Here is a 14,710-nt window from a genome sequence, read left to right as displayed (position 1 = left end):
TGCCACATTGTCTGTTGTCTAATTCTGCAATAAGGTCTGAGAACTGGCAGGTTCATTAAACATAATTCTAGCCTTCCTTTTAACCGCTGCAGTGAAATGGCTCATGTAAGATTAGTAGAGGTCACTAATAGATGATTACTTAGATGTGATAAAGAGTGCTAATTTTCACTTAGTGTAACAGACTTCAACGAGCCCTGAGTCAAGATCCTCCAACCGAAGAGACAAAATGCCTCAGTATCCCCTTAGCACAGCACTTTCTGAGGCTGGGTCATGGGTTAAGAGCAGCAGAATGGCCCATGCAAAATGAAGGGCCTTTGCACTTGCGAGTCATGTTCGATCTAAACGATGCCATTTCCTGTAACTTCATGTCCAGTGGAGCTTCCAAGTAGCTTTTGTGGTCAGGGGCACACGATGACCAGGATTCATTATTCATAGTAGGTCAGCACAGGTTTGCAGTGCGGATGGAGAACATTGATTCATGGAAACTCCACAAGAACCTATAGGGCCTTTGACCAACCGTTGATTTTATTCAATACACGATCAAGATGCACATTCAACATAAAATCATGGCATACAGACCTGTGCATTCAAATATTTCTCCATAATCATTATTTAGTGAGACATCATATCATTAGCAAGATATGATGTCTCACTTTTAAAGCAATAGTTTGACATTTTGGGAAATCCACTCAATTGCTTTCTTGCTGAGAGTTAAAAAAAATTCTAGAGGGGCTGTAGAGATGTAGGCACCTAGTTACCTTTGGACAGAACCAGGCTAGCTGTTTCTCCTTGTCTCCATGTCTTCCTTCATTTTCTTAGCTGACTTTCTTTTAATATACCAAGTCAGGAGCAGTTTACCAGCTTGCGTCTAAGCACTTGTTGGGGCTCATTCACTTTCCCTAACTACTACATCTCTCTTCTGACCACCTGTGAACTTACAAATCTGTCATCTCCCAACAGTTCCAGCCAAAATCCTGTTCCTGAGAAACGCAGTGCCGCAGCACCACTGGTGTTTCCCCTTTGCTGTGGACGGCAATCCTGAACCGAGCATCACCTGGCTGTACAATCGTCAGGAGCTCAAGGAGAACCGTTACACGTACACCCAGCTTATTCCTGACTCAGCTGATGGATCAGAAAAGCATGGCTGTCTCTTCCTCAACAAACCCACCCACATCAACAATGGCCACTACACTCTGATTGTGCAGAACAAACTGGGAAAGGATGAGGCCACTGCCACTGGGATGTTTATGGATAATCCCTTCGACCCATTCGATCCTGAGGGGATAATCCCAGGTCAGTTCCTGAAATTGTTTTGTAGCTGCTGTATGTTTTTTCCAAGCAGTATGCCATAGTGATCATAGGAGGCCATTTGGGCAGTGTGGAGAACTTAAATGAGAATTTGAATATTTTATCATTTTGCTTGGATTTTCCTAATGAGACACTTCACAATAAGTAACACGAAATAACTTTAGTTACTATATTTGTGCCCACTTAAGTAATATGAGGCATCATTCATATTCAAGTTAACAACAACACCATTTGTTCTTTAAAGGCCATGTATTATGCACATTTCCAGGTCTATAGTTATATTCTGGGGCTCTGCTGGTATATCTTTGCATGATTTACAGTTCAAAAACTAAAAGTTTTTGAAGAAATGAGGTAGTTAAGAAACAAATGCAATTTTCAAGCCAAATTATATACAATTATTGAAGTAGACTAACTAAAAATCAAAATCAAAATAAAACAGATTATACAGAACTAAAGTTCCAGTGTGCCCAGTGATGTACTGTACATACTGTAAATATTGCTATTGGCTTTACAAGGACCATTATAGTCCTTGAATTTTAACCTGAATCAACCTGAATCAACTCTACATTGTACACAGATGTACTGTATGTTCTGTAAGGTAGCATACTACAATAAGAAATAATAAAAATAAGTGGTATTTAAGAATAATTTACATTATGTATACAAAAATGTTTATACAGAAGATCAACAGGCTTGGTTTCATATTGAAACAGCTGTATGGATGTTTGATAAGTTGATAAATATCTCAGCACACCCTTGAATTGCAGTCTTTTGATCTATTTACTGTGTATTCAGAAATATGTTTGTGCTCTCTCTTCCCACGTGCCAGTCCCTGACCCGGATCCAAGTAAGTCTTTGATCGATTTTCCCTTTCCTAAAAATCTCAGCATGTCTTGTCAGCACTGCATGAACTTGATGTGACACCTTTCTTGAGTTATTTTCTTTTAACAAATCTCATTCATGCCCCTCAGTTCCTACAGACAAATCAGACATGGACGTCACAGAGAACCTGGAGAGTCGGGTGTTTGTGGTACGTCTGTGCGTCATCATTCCCAGTACAGTAATGGCTATCGATAATGTCAGTGTGAACACTGTACTGTAGGTGTAAACCGCTGTGTCTTTGTTTGAACAGGTGTCTGTGGCCGTGGGTCTTGCTCTGTTTGCCTGCACTTTTCTTCTCATCATGGTTTTGGTTATTAACAAGTGCGGCCAGCATTCCAAGTTTGGTATTCACCGTAAGTTTTCACAATTTACTGCATGCATATAGCTGCTAATTGATAAAAGGGATAGATGAGGAGATTGATACCACTTTCTGTGTGTTAATGTGAAGCTAGAGCCAGGAGGTGTTTAGCTTAGCTGGAAACAGCGGTAAACAGCTAGTCTGGCTCTGTCAAAACTTTAAAAATCAGCCTATCTGCAAGTCTGAAGCTCACTGATTAAGACTTTACATCTAATTTGTTTAATTTCTAAACAAACAGAAATGTAAAATAATTGTGGTTTTCCGAGGTGTTCTGTGCTGAAACAATTTTTGATTTTTTTTTTAAACTTTCGAAGTTTGGATAGATCCAGATTAGCTTTTTCCCCATTTCCAGTCTTTATGCTAAACTAAGCTAGCCAGCTTCTGTCTATCATTTTATTTATTAGACAGATACCTGTATGGCAGTGGTATCAATGTTTTCGTATCTATAACAAAGCCAGTAAACAGCTAGCCTGGCTGTGTTAAAATTTCTGCCTACCTTTAAGTCTAAAGCTCACTAATTAACACTTTATATCTAATTTGTTTAATCTGTATACAAAGGATGTTAATGTTTAAAAGGGCATGAAAGTGGAAATAACAAGTTGTGCTTTTCTGGGGAGTTAGCGCTGAAACAATTTTTAAACAACAACTGGTTCGAAGTTAAAATGATTTTTTTGAGAAAGATATTATTGCAGCAAACGATTGATGTGACGTGGCTTTCCGCTCCTATATTATAATTAAATTTCCATATCTGTCTGTTATATCCTTGCAGTGTTAGTCTGATAAAAGACTTCTAACCCATTAGATGACATTAACTCAGCCCAGAACCACATCTGAAAACATATGCAAACTGGAATCAAATGTTCTGCCAAATTATTGTTTCAAATCACAGATGGTTCTGTCAGGCTCTCAGAAGGTAATGCACAAGAGAGAACATAGTATTTCCACTGAGCTGTAACTTTGCACACAGGCAGCCGCTGTGTCGGCCAGGCTAAAGTGCCTTAATTACTGCAAGAGAATGGCGGCAGAAACCTCCCTTGGCCACCGCCACGTGGTTTGGGCCATTAAAGAAGATGGATGGATGGATGGATGGATGGATGGATGGATGGATGGGTGAATGGATGAATGGATGAATGGATGGATGGAGGAACAGCTAGACGTGATATAGCTCCACTCGGACCCCACCCCCCAACACACACACACACACACACACACACACATATACATACACACATCTACCCTTCTCACTCTCAAAGTACCTAAGTGGGCCTGATTGCCTAAGTGGACCCTGCTCCCTCTTTCCTTCCCTCCATCGCCTCTGTGCTCTCTCTTTGTTGTTCCATTTTCTACCGTGTTGGACTCTGGGGGTTCTGTGGTTTGCCTTGCTGAGTGGGTTTTTACAATTTGGGCCCCACTTGTTTGGCTTTTAATACACACTGTAGTCAGGGTTGCTAACCATTCAGGCTTCCTATATGGTCATTTTTTTAGTTCAATGTGGCCTGATTGCTGCATGGTTGATGATGGTGATTATTAGAGCTTGTCATCATCTGTCACCATGGTACCAACAAATGTGCAACCAAGTTGGTAGTGGAGAATGTCGATTCCTCGAAGGGGAGAAATGGATCCTAAATTGTTTCTTTCTCCAGTGCAATTACAAATAGTTGGAGACTGATTAGATGTTACATATTTCTCAGTTTTGCTTGTTTATGCCCCTCCTCATTTCATAAGGTTCATCAGTTTTGGGCACTGAGGACGACCTGGCTGTATCGCTTCGTTTCATGAACTTTGGAAACAGCCCGCCTTCCTCAGATGAAGATTCTGGTTTATCCAGCTTTGTAGAGAATCCACAGTACTTCTGCGGCATCATCAAGGACAAAGACATGTGTGAGTTTGTTTCCTCTCTGCTGATGTTTGATGGTTTGTTACCATCCACATTCTTTTGCCTTTCTTGTTGTAGTCATTGTTGGTTATTAATTCATATGTAAAAATTTAAGTGATGAACAAATCCAATTAACTTTGGTGCTACAAGACATCGGGTGATCAATATTCAATAGATGTTTTCATCCATATGTTCCTTTTCTTGTCATTAGGTGTCCAGCATATCAAACGGCAGGATATTGTGTTGAAGTGGGAGCTGGGTGAAGGAGCGTTTGGGAAAGTCTACCTGGCAGAGTGTGCCAACCTCAGCCCCGACAGCGACAAGATGCTTGTCGCCATCAAGGTGAGTGGATTTTCGCAGTTCCTGTCCAAAGCACTTTCACTGTTAATGTGTTTTTTTATTCCTTTTAGGCTTCATTAGTGAGACCATGTCAGCTGTCAGTGTGAGGTCTATGCAGGGGGGAAAGAGTGCTGGAATAATAAATGAATGGTGCTGAGTTTTGCTCAAGTAGGGGTAAAAATACCACTGTGAAATTCTAAATGAAATAGAAGTACAACTTTATTATTAAAAATGCATGGAGAGAAAGTTACGGTTAGCTTTTAATAAACAAATTTACATTTCATTTTGTATGAAATTCTATAAACAGGTGAGCACAGAAGTTCAACCTAAAGCTTCTTTAATTGAATGCCTACAAAATGATATTTGCATTTTCAGTACTTTAATAAAGACTATCAAAACTACGGACTACAAAAAACATATTGCAGTATCACGGTGATAAGAGTAAAAGGAATTAGACTGAACTTAAATATTTCATATACTGACATTACATCCTGCGGTTTCAGAGTAAGATGTCTCTGTTTAGGTCAGTCAGGTTATTTCATACAGGGCTCACGTTACAACAGTTTAATGCAAACCACAGTGAATGAAAACAAGCATACATATGCTTTGATTACAAAATATCCTTACTCATAAGCAGGAGCATTGCAAGGCATTGTGGGCCTCTATGACAGCTTCTTCACTGTTTTTTATTCACAGAAATCACAGAATTGCCTATTATTACACTCTTCACTGTTAGTTACTTGTAATTTTGTTAATTAAAGGTGTTTGCTTTATCTGTAAGGCCAGTAACCATAGTGGTCATGTAAATGTACGCCCCTTGTGCGGCACAGACTCTGAAGGACGCCAACGAATCGACTCGGCTGGACTTCCAGAGGGAGGCGGAGCTGCTGACGGTGCTTCAACACCAGCACATTGTGCGATTCTACGGCGTCTGTACGGACGGAGAGCCTCTGGCCATGGTGTTTGAATACATGAGACACGGAGACCTCAATCGCTTTCTTCGGTATGTAGCAGACCTGCTCATGATGAACTGAGGGTCACAAGTTCAATGCAGCCAAACCGTCCGTCCCAATGTCATCAATGTTGTGCCTGTCCATAACCAACTTCATTACATGCTGCAGATATCAGCCTTTGAATTTGTTCCTCATCTCAATAACTCAGTAAAAGATGTAGAGGATTCTGAACTGTGCATCAAAAGGAGCATCTTCTATCATTATTATTTTTAAGTCCCAGTATCACAACATCCCAAACAATTATGGCTTCATTGTCTGAATTCACTCTTTTTGCCCTTCCAGTCATCTCAGTTAGGCCCCTTTTACGGTGGAGAGTTCAACACACTGCAATTTCAGAAAACACGTTCACATAGCAAATGACAACAAACTCAACAACACATAATCAGCATATTGTTTTATTTTATTAGAAATAAAACACGACAAAATTGAGTAACACAGTTACCAATCTGGTAACACATATGCAACACGAAACATGCTGCAAATACAGACAAACACAACTAAATACAGAAAAGAACTGAAGTTGACTGCCAGATAAATGTGTTAGAAATTAAGCAAACAATTTGTGTTTATCTGAGTTTTAACAGTATGATTCCATGATTCAGACATTGTGAGATTGCAGACATATGTTATACGCCTACTGTAGTGTGAAACGAATATCTGTAGTGTGTTAGTGTCCCACGGAAACTTCATGTATTTGCAGCATTTCTATACTAAGTTGGTTTCTGTATTTTGTCGTGTTTTCTATATTTGTAGCAATCTTTTATTGCCACAAAGCTCTCAGGGCTATTATACCCTTCACATCTTCCACCATCAGTGTCTTTGAGCAAGGCGCTAAACCACCAACAGTTAACAATGTGAATTTGTTCAGTGACCAGCAGTGAGACACTGTGGCTTTCCTTTCTTTTTAACTGCTAATACTTCAACAGAAAAATAATCCTGGACACATGGATAAGTGACTTGAAGCCAGATTGAGCCGCAGTGGTACCATCAGTCAATGTCTGATGTGTGCTTAAAAGTTAAACCCACTCAGCTAACATTACTGGACCATGTGGTTCCAGTGGTTACTTAGTATAGCTGTGTGTTTAAGTAGAAATGCATGAGGGAGTCATGCAAGCAGTATTTGTTTGAGAGCATCTATGGAAGTGTTTGTTCTTGACAGTAATAAACTCATTTCTGATGCTGCAGCTCTTCCACCGTCTCTGCACTTTAAGGTCTCTTAGGTCCTTTTTGCATAGAGTTTAAATGATCTAGTGACCTAGAGATAGTCAGTAATTCAGGAAAATTATTTATGTCTGATTTCAAGTCAAAATTCCAGGATAAATTGCCCACTGTCTCTTACTAAAATGTCAGCAATTATTTGTTTTTACCCCATAATTTATCTTGCCTTTTCTACATTTTGCATCATCCTAGTATGTGTATGGAAGAAAACTCTGCTTGCTAAGCTAGAAATGAAAAAAAGTCTTGTAGCAGGTTTCATATTCTGTGCAAATGTGATTTACAGCGTGTCAAGGCACAGGGCAGATATATTATTCACAGGATGTCCTTATAAAATAATAGCAAGCAGTGAATTTCAAATGTGACAAGATTTTATTTGAATACTGAGGAACACAGTAAAAAATCAGATCCAGCACTTGAGCAGACATTTCCATGAACTGTATAATGAACTGATGCGATTTCTCAAGAGTGTAATGGTGCAAATTAGTCCATAATAAATCATGAATAGTTGTGTAAAATGGTGGCGGAATAGATTTAAAATATGTTCTTTTGATTGTTTAAATTGTAATTTAAAAACATCATCAGGGAGCTAGAGGAGTCACTGAGGACTGAGACAGTGTTGACCCATTAGAGATCACTTGGCACCTGGGAAACCATCTGAAAAAAAAAACTATTAGAGCAGACACAGTGGATGCTGTCTGCCAGGTGTCCTCTGCAGGAGACAGATTGGGTATCCATGTGCACAGACTTTGCCTGGGATATATGTTCACGAATGGATGGAAATCGCATTTCCAGCAGACAGAAAGGGTGAAATGTCTGAGAGCCCCCACAATGCAGCTGCTTTCCCACCCTGCCACCTGCCTTTTAAACTAATAGTGATTGTATAGACAACTTCCTTTGTAAGGAGGGGACAAAGTGGAGAGGAGAGATATTAGGATGGATGAAGACACATCATCAGTGATCTGCTCATTTAGGCTAGAGTTAGACGTGAGAGTGGGTGTTTATGATCCACAAGAACAACTGTGGAACGTTAGGGGAGTCAGTGTGCTCTGCATCTCTGAATTGCATTATTGCAAATCAATTGTAGGCGTATTACAAGCCTTATGTTTTCTATTAACCATCATTGTTAAATGGCTTTATTATGGCGTGGTCACACTGACCATGTCTGTAATGCTCTCAAGATCTCATATGATTTAGAAATGTTCAATCTGCAGATTGCATGCTGAGGTCATTGTCCTTCAGGTTACCCAAGGTTGATGCCATAGTTACCAACATACTGGGAGACCAATCCCAGTGTTTGATTCATCTGAACAGCCAATAGAAACAGAGAAGAATAGCAGAGGCCAGCATGTTCTGTTCTTTACAAATGGAAATATTTCTTTTCATATAACCCCCTTTACACATCATAGTGGTTAGGAATTTAGCTCCTACAGAGGACAAACCAATTCAGTCTATATGATTATATACAAGCTGAGCCTTCTTTAAAAAAAGCCTCACTCAACTTGTTTTCAACAATTCCCCACAAAAGTGTTTGAAGTACTCCTGCAGTGATCCACCTTTCTGTAGGTCCACCTTAATTTTAAATCTAAATTTAAGATTATTCTGCTTACTTGAATATACAGTTTTTGCAGCAAAGATTGTGCCCACAACCAATTCAACTAAATAAAAAAGAAAACAAAGATATTGCCATTGCAATAGACTTCATAATATACTTAGGAAAATCCAAACCAGTTACTCTGAAACAAGTTTAATAATCTAATGCAAATAGTCCTTGATGAGATTATTTCACTTGGATAATTAAAAAAAAGATGATTACTTGACTTGCCCTTTTTGCTGTGTGTTTTATTATTTCAACCATAGCAGCTCTGACACAACTATGACATCCTGTGTCACCCAGAAGTGCCACTCACTGCCCTGATGACAGTTTATTGGTGGAAATAAAACCAATTATGCCTTTCTTCACTTCACAGAAATACAAATACCAGTAAAATATAGATGTAGAATCAAGCTACCTTAATCCAGAAACACTGAAATGTTCCCTGTGTCTCACCTGCAGAGCTCACCACCTTGATGGCAGTTTAGTGGCGAAAATAAAACTGCCAGGGTGTAACTGCAATGACTGGGGTTCAGTTGTCTTCTTCTCATCTCTTATTTCTTCACTATCAACTGTCTAATAAAGCAGAAATAGAAGCCTTAATCAAGAAACACTCACACGTTCCTGTGTGTTACCTGTAGGGCTCACGGCCCTGATGCTCGTATCCTGGAGGAGTCGAAGATGCCCCCGCTGGGTGAGCTCACTCTGCCCCAAATGCTGCACATCGCTGCCCAGATCGCTTCGGGTATGGTCTACCTGGCATCACTGCACTTTGTCCACCGTGACCTGGCGACCCGCAACTGTTTGGTTGGAGAGGGCCTGGTGGTCAAAATCGGAGATTTTGGCATGTCAAGAGACATCTACAGTACAGATTACTATCGGGTAAGTAGTTTGAGAGGAGTAAAGAATGAAAAGGGTTAAGGGTTAAGTGTTTTGTTTTCTTTGGATTTGAGAGGAAAACTTGATTGTGGTTTGAAAGGCGGTTTCACCCAAATTACAAAGGACACATTTTTCAATTTGTTGATAGTTTTGGTCCTATTTGCCTAGACTTTAAAACATTGTTCTCTGAAATTTCTGCTTCCATCCTAATACAGTGGAGGTGGTGCTCAAAACAATGAAAAACACATGTTTTTCCAAAAAGCTGTCTGGATGTTCCACAGACGTTGCTGTGAACAGTTTTCTTTGAGGATTACTCTCTACTGAAACATTAGTCCTGTTGAAAGTGTTTGGTTGGTTTTGGCTCATAATGCCTAATTACAGGAATGATGAACAAAAGTCAGCTGGAATTAAGGGTATTTTAATGATAATGATTTGATTCCCTTACCTGTAACTGCTCTCTTACTGTAATTCATCTTGTTTGGCGGTCATGCAGTATCAGTAAAGATCATACAAAGAAAAAGCTGGGAAGTGTGAGAAACTGCAGTTTACCCTTCATTCATTCATTCAAAGCCAAGCTTTTCAACCATCTAACTATTATTATTATTATTATTATTATCCCCAATAAACCTTGTGTTTTAGGTCTTTTTCCTTTAATTTGTGGATTATGTTCTCGCTTCTGGGAGGACCAGGATTTGCAATCGTAGTTGTTTTATGTTCAAGTTGTATCAAACTGTCAACCAGAGTCAAACCCTAAGATGACCTTAATTTACAAAACACCCAGTTTAGTTTTGAGTTAAAGCTATCAGCTAATTCTGATATATAAAGGCAGTTGTTCACTTTTTACGAACTTAAAGGAGAGATTCTCAATTTTTTCAAGTCTGCCTTAAAACAATAGTCAGTTTTTGCTTGCTGTCATCATACATCATGTCTATATTGGCTGTAAAGAGATCCCTTCATAATGCGCTTCCAATGTAAGTGATGGAGGACAAAATCCACTGTCCTCGTTCTGTGCAAAAATACAGCCCAAAGTTTATCTGAAATTCCAAATTCCCTGTTTGTGTTACCATCCCTCCACCCCAGCTAAGCATGGAAACAAGTCAAGTCAAATTTATTTATAGAAATGGAAATTTCTGGAATTTCTACAAATCATCTGTGTGCATTTAAATACAGTTAAATAACTGAAACAAAAATAAATAGAAAAGTAATTGTAACAGACAAAATTAAAACAATTTTATCATTACATTAAAAATTAAACAATGTCTGCGGGAACAAAAAGAGAGAATAGACTATCATATTGGAAGATACCTACTTAATTTGATTAATTCAGACTGCTAAAGCCTAACATTATCTGCAGATAAACTTTGGAGTCACTTCCACTGGAAGAATGTTTGGAAGGGATTTTTTTTATTGTCCAGTATGAACATGAGGAATGATTACAACAATGGGCATGAGAAAAAATGTGAATCTATTGTTTAATGGAAATCAGAATGAGTAGACTTTATTATTAGATCAGTAATGTCTGAACTGTAACTACTGCAGTAACCTATGAGACTGTGGTGTACTACAGTATGTGTCTATGTTCCAAACTGATGAATAGTACTGTGGTTGCTCATATGTTTCAGTTTGAAAAGCCTTTGTGGGATTTGAGTCATTGAAGAGGCCTAATCGCCTAATTCTATTTTGCAGAGGTCATCTCTGTTACAGCATCCTTTAATTCACACACTTGTTGAGTTTGCACAGCCTTGAGAATCAAAAATTTAGCCAAAATTACAAGCCAAAAAGATTCCCTGAGTTGATTTTGGTGGCAGAGTCAATTTTCTATTTCAAATTGAATCAAATGACTATGAAATAAAGGTCTTTTTAATGTTAAAGCTCTTTTTTTCTCTTTTTTTTGTCCAGAATATTTGCTTCACATTGGTTTCAAGATGCTTTCCTACTTTATTATAGAAAATTCGAGGTTAAAAAATGTAGTTAAGAAATGTCTTTGTTACTAAATTATGGTATTTATGCTTAATTCTATCAACAAAGACAATGCTTAGATATTCACCCTGACACATAAAATGCTTTACATTCCCTTACATATTTAGATATATTGGATGTAATGTTAGCATACATTACCTTGTTTTCCTGCTCAGGTGGGTGGACGCACAATGCTGCCAATCCGTTGGATGCCTCCAGAGAGCATCATGTACAGGAAGTTCACTACAGAGAGCGACATCTGGAGCTTCGGCGTGGTCCTCTGGGAGATTTTCACCTATGGCAAGCAACCCTGGTATCAGCTGTCCAACAGTGAGGTGGGTTGAGACGGCAAGTTAATGGACAACTTTGATGGCCAAGATGTTATTGGTTGTTGGCTCATAATTCATTTTAGTAGAGGTATTGCTACTTATTTTTTTATCACTAGTCAGAGGAAACACCTGTCACATGTATTTGTAGCCTCCATCTCTCCATTTAAAGGGTCAGTTCATGCAAATTACAAAAAGACATATTTTCTCACTTAATAATGGTATGTAGGTATGCAGATAGTTTTGGTTTGATATGACCAGGCTTTGAGATATCTACGTCTGAGATTGCTGCTGTCAACCCAGTGCAGTGAAGGTGGATGAAACTTCATCTGCACTGCTCAAAACAGTGAAAAATATTTACTCTAGATGACATACAGGGACATGAACTGTTAACTTTTTTCATTGGGATTTCTATTTTGTCAATTGAACTTGAACTAGAGCTTGTTCGCATTCTTGACCAGAGTTAGATGAGAAGATTGATGATACCACTCTCACATCTGTATGCTAAATACTGTATGAAGCTAAATCCAGCAGCCTATAAGCTTAGCTCTGGTGGTTGCCCAGCAACCACAAAGAAATAGTCTGGCACATAACTAACCTTAAAACCACAACATGTCATTTTTACACTGTGGTTTTTGTAGGGATTAAACAAACAAACAAACAAACAAACATTGGTCAGCTGAATGTTGCATGACTGAGTGATGAAGTTACACCATTGGTCAGCCAAATTAAAAGTCCTCTAGCGTTTCATACACGGTCCAGCCATATGATATTAATCTTCTCATCTAATGTTTGGCAAGAAAGCAAATAAGCATATTTCCCAAAATGTTTAAGTATTACTGTTAGCCACATTGAACGTAACCTATGGAGTTTTAGACCACTAGTAGTGCCATGTTTTTAAGCGCGGGTCCCTGATTTTATTATTGGGTGACATAATACACAGTCCTGCCAATGGTTTCACATTAATTCACTGATCTGCAGTTGGCAGCAGTAAAATGCCAAGAAATGTAGGAAGGATACACAGAAGGCGTTTTGGTGAGGAACAGTAACATATTTGTTAAGAAGAAAACTCAGCAGGGCACTTTTGTATGCAGTTGGTGGCCCCCTCATGGTACTAAAATCCAGAGCATAAACAACAGGACATTAGTAAACATTTCATAATTGTGTGGCTGGTAGGGATGGAAAAGGCTCCAGCCAGAGAAAGGTGCTAGAGTAAGTCCAAATTTCTCTTGACAGAGTGCTCTCTGCTGTGGTCGACAGAGTTTAGTATTTCACTCTTATGTTTTAACCTGACACTGTGTGCTCAGATTTCCTGTCAGACATCAGAATTTATTTTGGCATGAAGTAACTGAATTTGATCTCAAAACCTCAACAAATGAAACTAAAACCATCTGAGTGGCTAGCGGATAAGTGGATGAACTGTCCCTTTAAAGGATCGGTTCACACTTTTTCAAGTCTGTCTTAAAACAACAGTCAGGTATCCGTATGAACACTGAAAGAGTAAACGCTGTAAACATTCCTCCTGTTCATACTGGCTGTCAAAAGATCCCCTTCAAATGTGCTTTCGATGTAAGTGACAAGGGCCAAAATCCACAGTGTGTCCACACATTTTGTGCCAAAACGCATTTAAAAGCATAACTTGTTTTCATTGTAGTCATGTATATCTCAGAGCATATGTTGCTTAAGTTTTATGGTGCTCAGTACTCTTTAACTAATCAATAAGCTCATAGTAATTAAGGGCAGTCCAGTCTAGCCTTTTCAGCTTGAGCAGTAAGAAGTGGGACTCCATTGCGACCACAGCGGTGCTATTACAGGCCGAAACCCTCTCTCCTTTCAAGAGAAGGGTAGATCACTTTTCCTTTGCACTCAATTCTAATCTCATTGGCTTTCATTTTTGCCCAGGGCCAATGAGCTTTAACCTCGTTAACCTAATCTGTCTCGGCCAATGAGGGACAGGTGCAATTATCATGTTGCCTAAACACGCAGTGGCTGAGATAAATCATCCCAAAATACTGACCGACAGCGGCCATTTTGGGCAACCGTTATGAGTCTTTTTGTTCAGCTGTGAGGCTGACTGACAGGCCATTTTGGTATGAAGTGGCTGAGCACTGACAGGCCTCTTCTGTTCATCGGATCAGGACCAAGGTTAACAATGGGGAAGAGATTGAGTCAGTAACCCTTCAAATGCAGGGCGTAGTGAAATCCTCTCTCACATCCTCGACAGTGATTTATTCACTGAGCAGCAAGAGCGTGTGAACTCAATCAGTCATTCAAGCCATTAGTGTCTGTGCTGGAGGTTATTCATATTTTGGCTGCTCTCATTTGTCCCTGAGGTCTCAGCTAATGGACACGTCTGTAAATCTGTAGACACTAAGGTTGTTGTGCCAAAAAACCATCTTTTAAAAAAAAACAAATTAAAAAATGTGTGTCCTTGGTGTAGCATCCATTGATTCACAAAGTCTCTCTGAAGTGAACTGATTTGAACTGAATTTTAGCACAATGTGAGAATTTAATGGTATCTAGCCATGCAGATAGTTTTGGTTTTACTTAATCAGGTTTTAATCTGTCTTTGCCACTTCTGCCGCCACCTTATTACAATTTAAGTGAATGGAACAATGGGAAAAAAAATACTAGATGCATCTCTTTCAACCTCAGGCGGAACTTCTGCATCTGCAAGTAGTAGTGGTGTGGATGAAAAGTTGAACAAACACACTGAAAAAGGAGACTAAACTTAAACATCAACTATTATAGCATCACTATGTCTGCATGACATAATAATTGTAACAATATCCACTTTTATATAAATAACAGTGTCAAATAACGTTGAGTTTCAAATCAATCCCACCCTAGCCATAACCTGTGCCGAAACACTTCATTTTTAGGGGTAACTGGTTGATGAGTTCCCAACCTTTTTTACTGGTTGTGGCTCATGTGGACATGAGCTGTGAGCAGTTCAACCAA

The 14,710-nt window shown here is 39.1% G+C and overlaps 1 protein-coding gene across 1 annotated transcript in view; it reads left to right on the top strand.

Annotated features, from left to right (window-relative positions):
* The window catches only part of ntrk1 (neurotrophic tyrosine kinase, receptor, type 1), a 38,952-nt gene that overhangs the window by 19,622 nt on the left and 4,620 nt on the right, over window positions 1-14,710 (top strand). The window contains exons 8-16 of the mRNA XM_042424001.1: window positions 961-1,293; window positions 2,138-2,155; window positions 2,280-2,338; window positions 2,441-2,543; window positions 4,274-4,429; window positions 4,636-4,766; window positions 5,594-5,766; window positions 9,227-9,467; window positions 11,600-11,758. Of these exons, the coding sequence (XP_042279935.1) occupies window positions 961-1,293; window positions 2,138-2,155; window positions 2,280-2,338; window positions 2,441-2,543; window positions 4,274-4,429; window positions 4,636-4,766; window positions 5,594-5,766; window positions 9,227-9,467; window positions 11,600-11,758 (1,373 nt within the window). The remainder of the gene's footprint in view (window positions 1-960; window positions 1,294-2,137; window positions 2,156-2,279; window positions 2,339-2,440; window positions 2,544-4,273; window positions 4,430-4,635; window positions 4,767-5,593; window positions 5,767-9,226; window positions 9,468-11,599; window positions 11,759-14,710) is intronic.

The sequence above is a fragment of the Thunnus maccoyii genome, chromosome 10, assembly GCF_910596095.1.
Source record: "Thunnus maccoyii chromosome 10, fThuMac1.1, whole genome shotgun sequence".
NCBI lineage: Eukaryota > Metazoa > Chordata > Actinopteri > Scombriformes > Scombridae > Thunnus > Thunnus maccoyii.
This window is presented reverse-complemented; position numbering and strand designations above follow the sequence as displayed.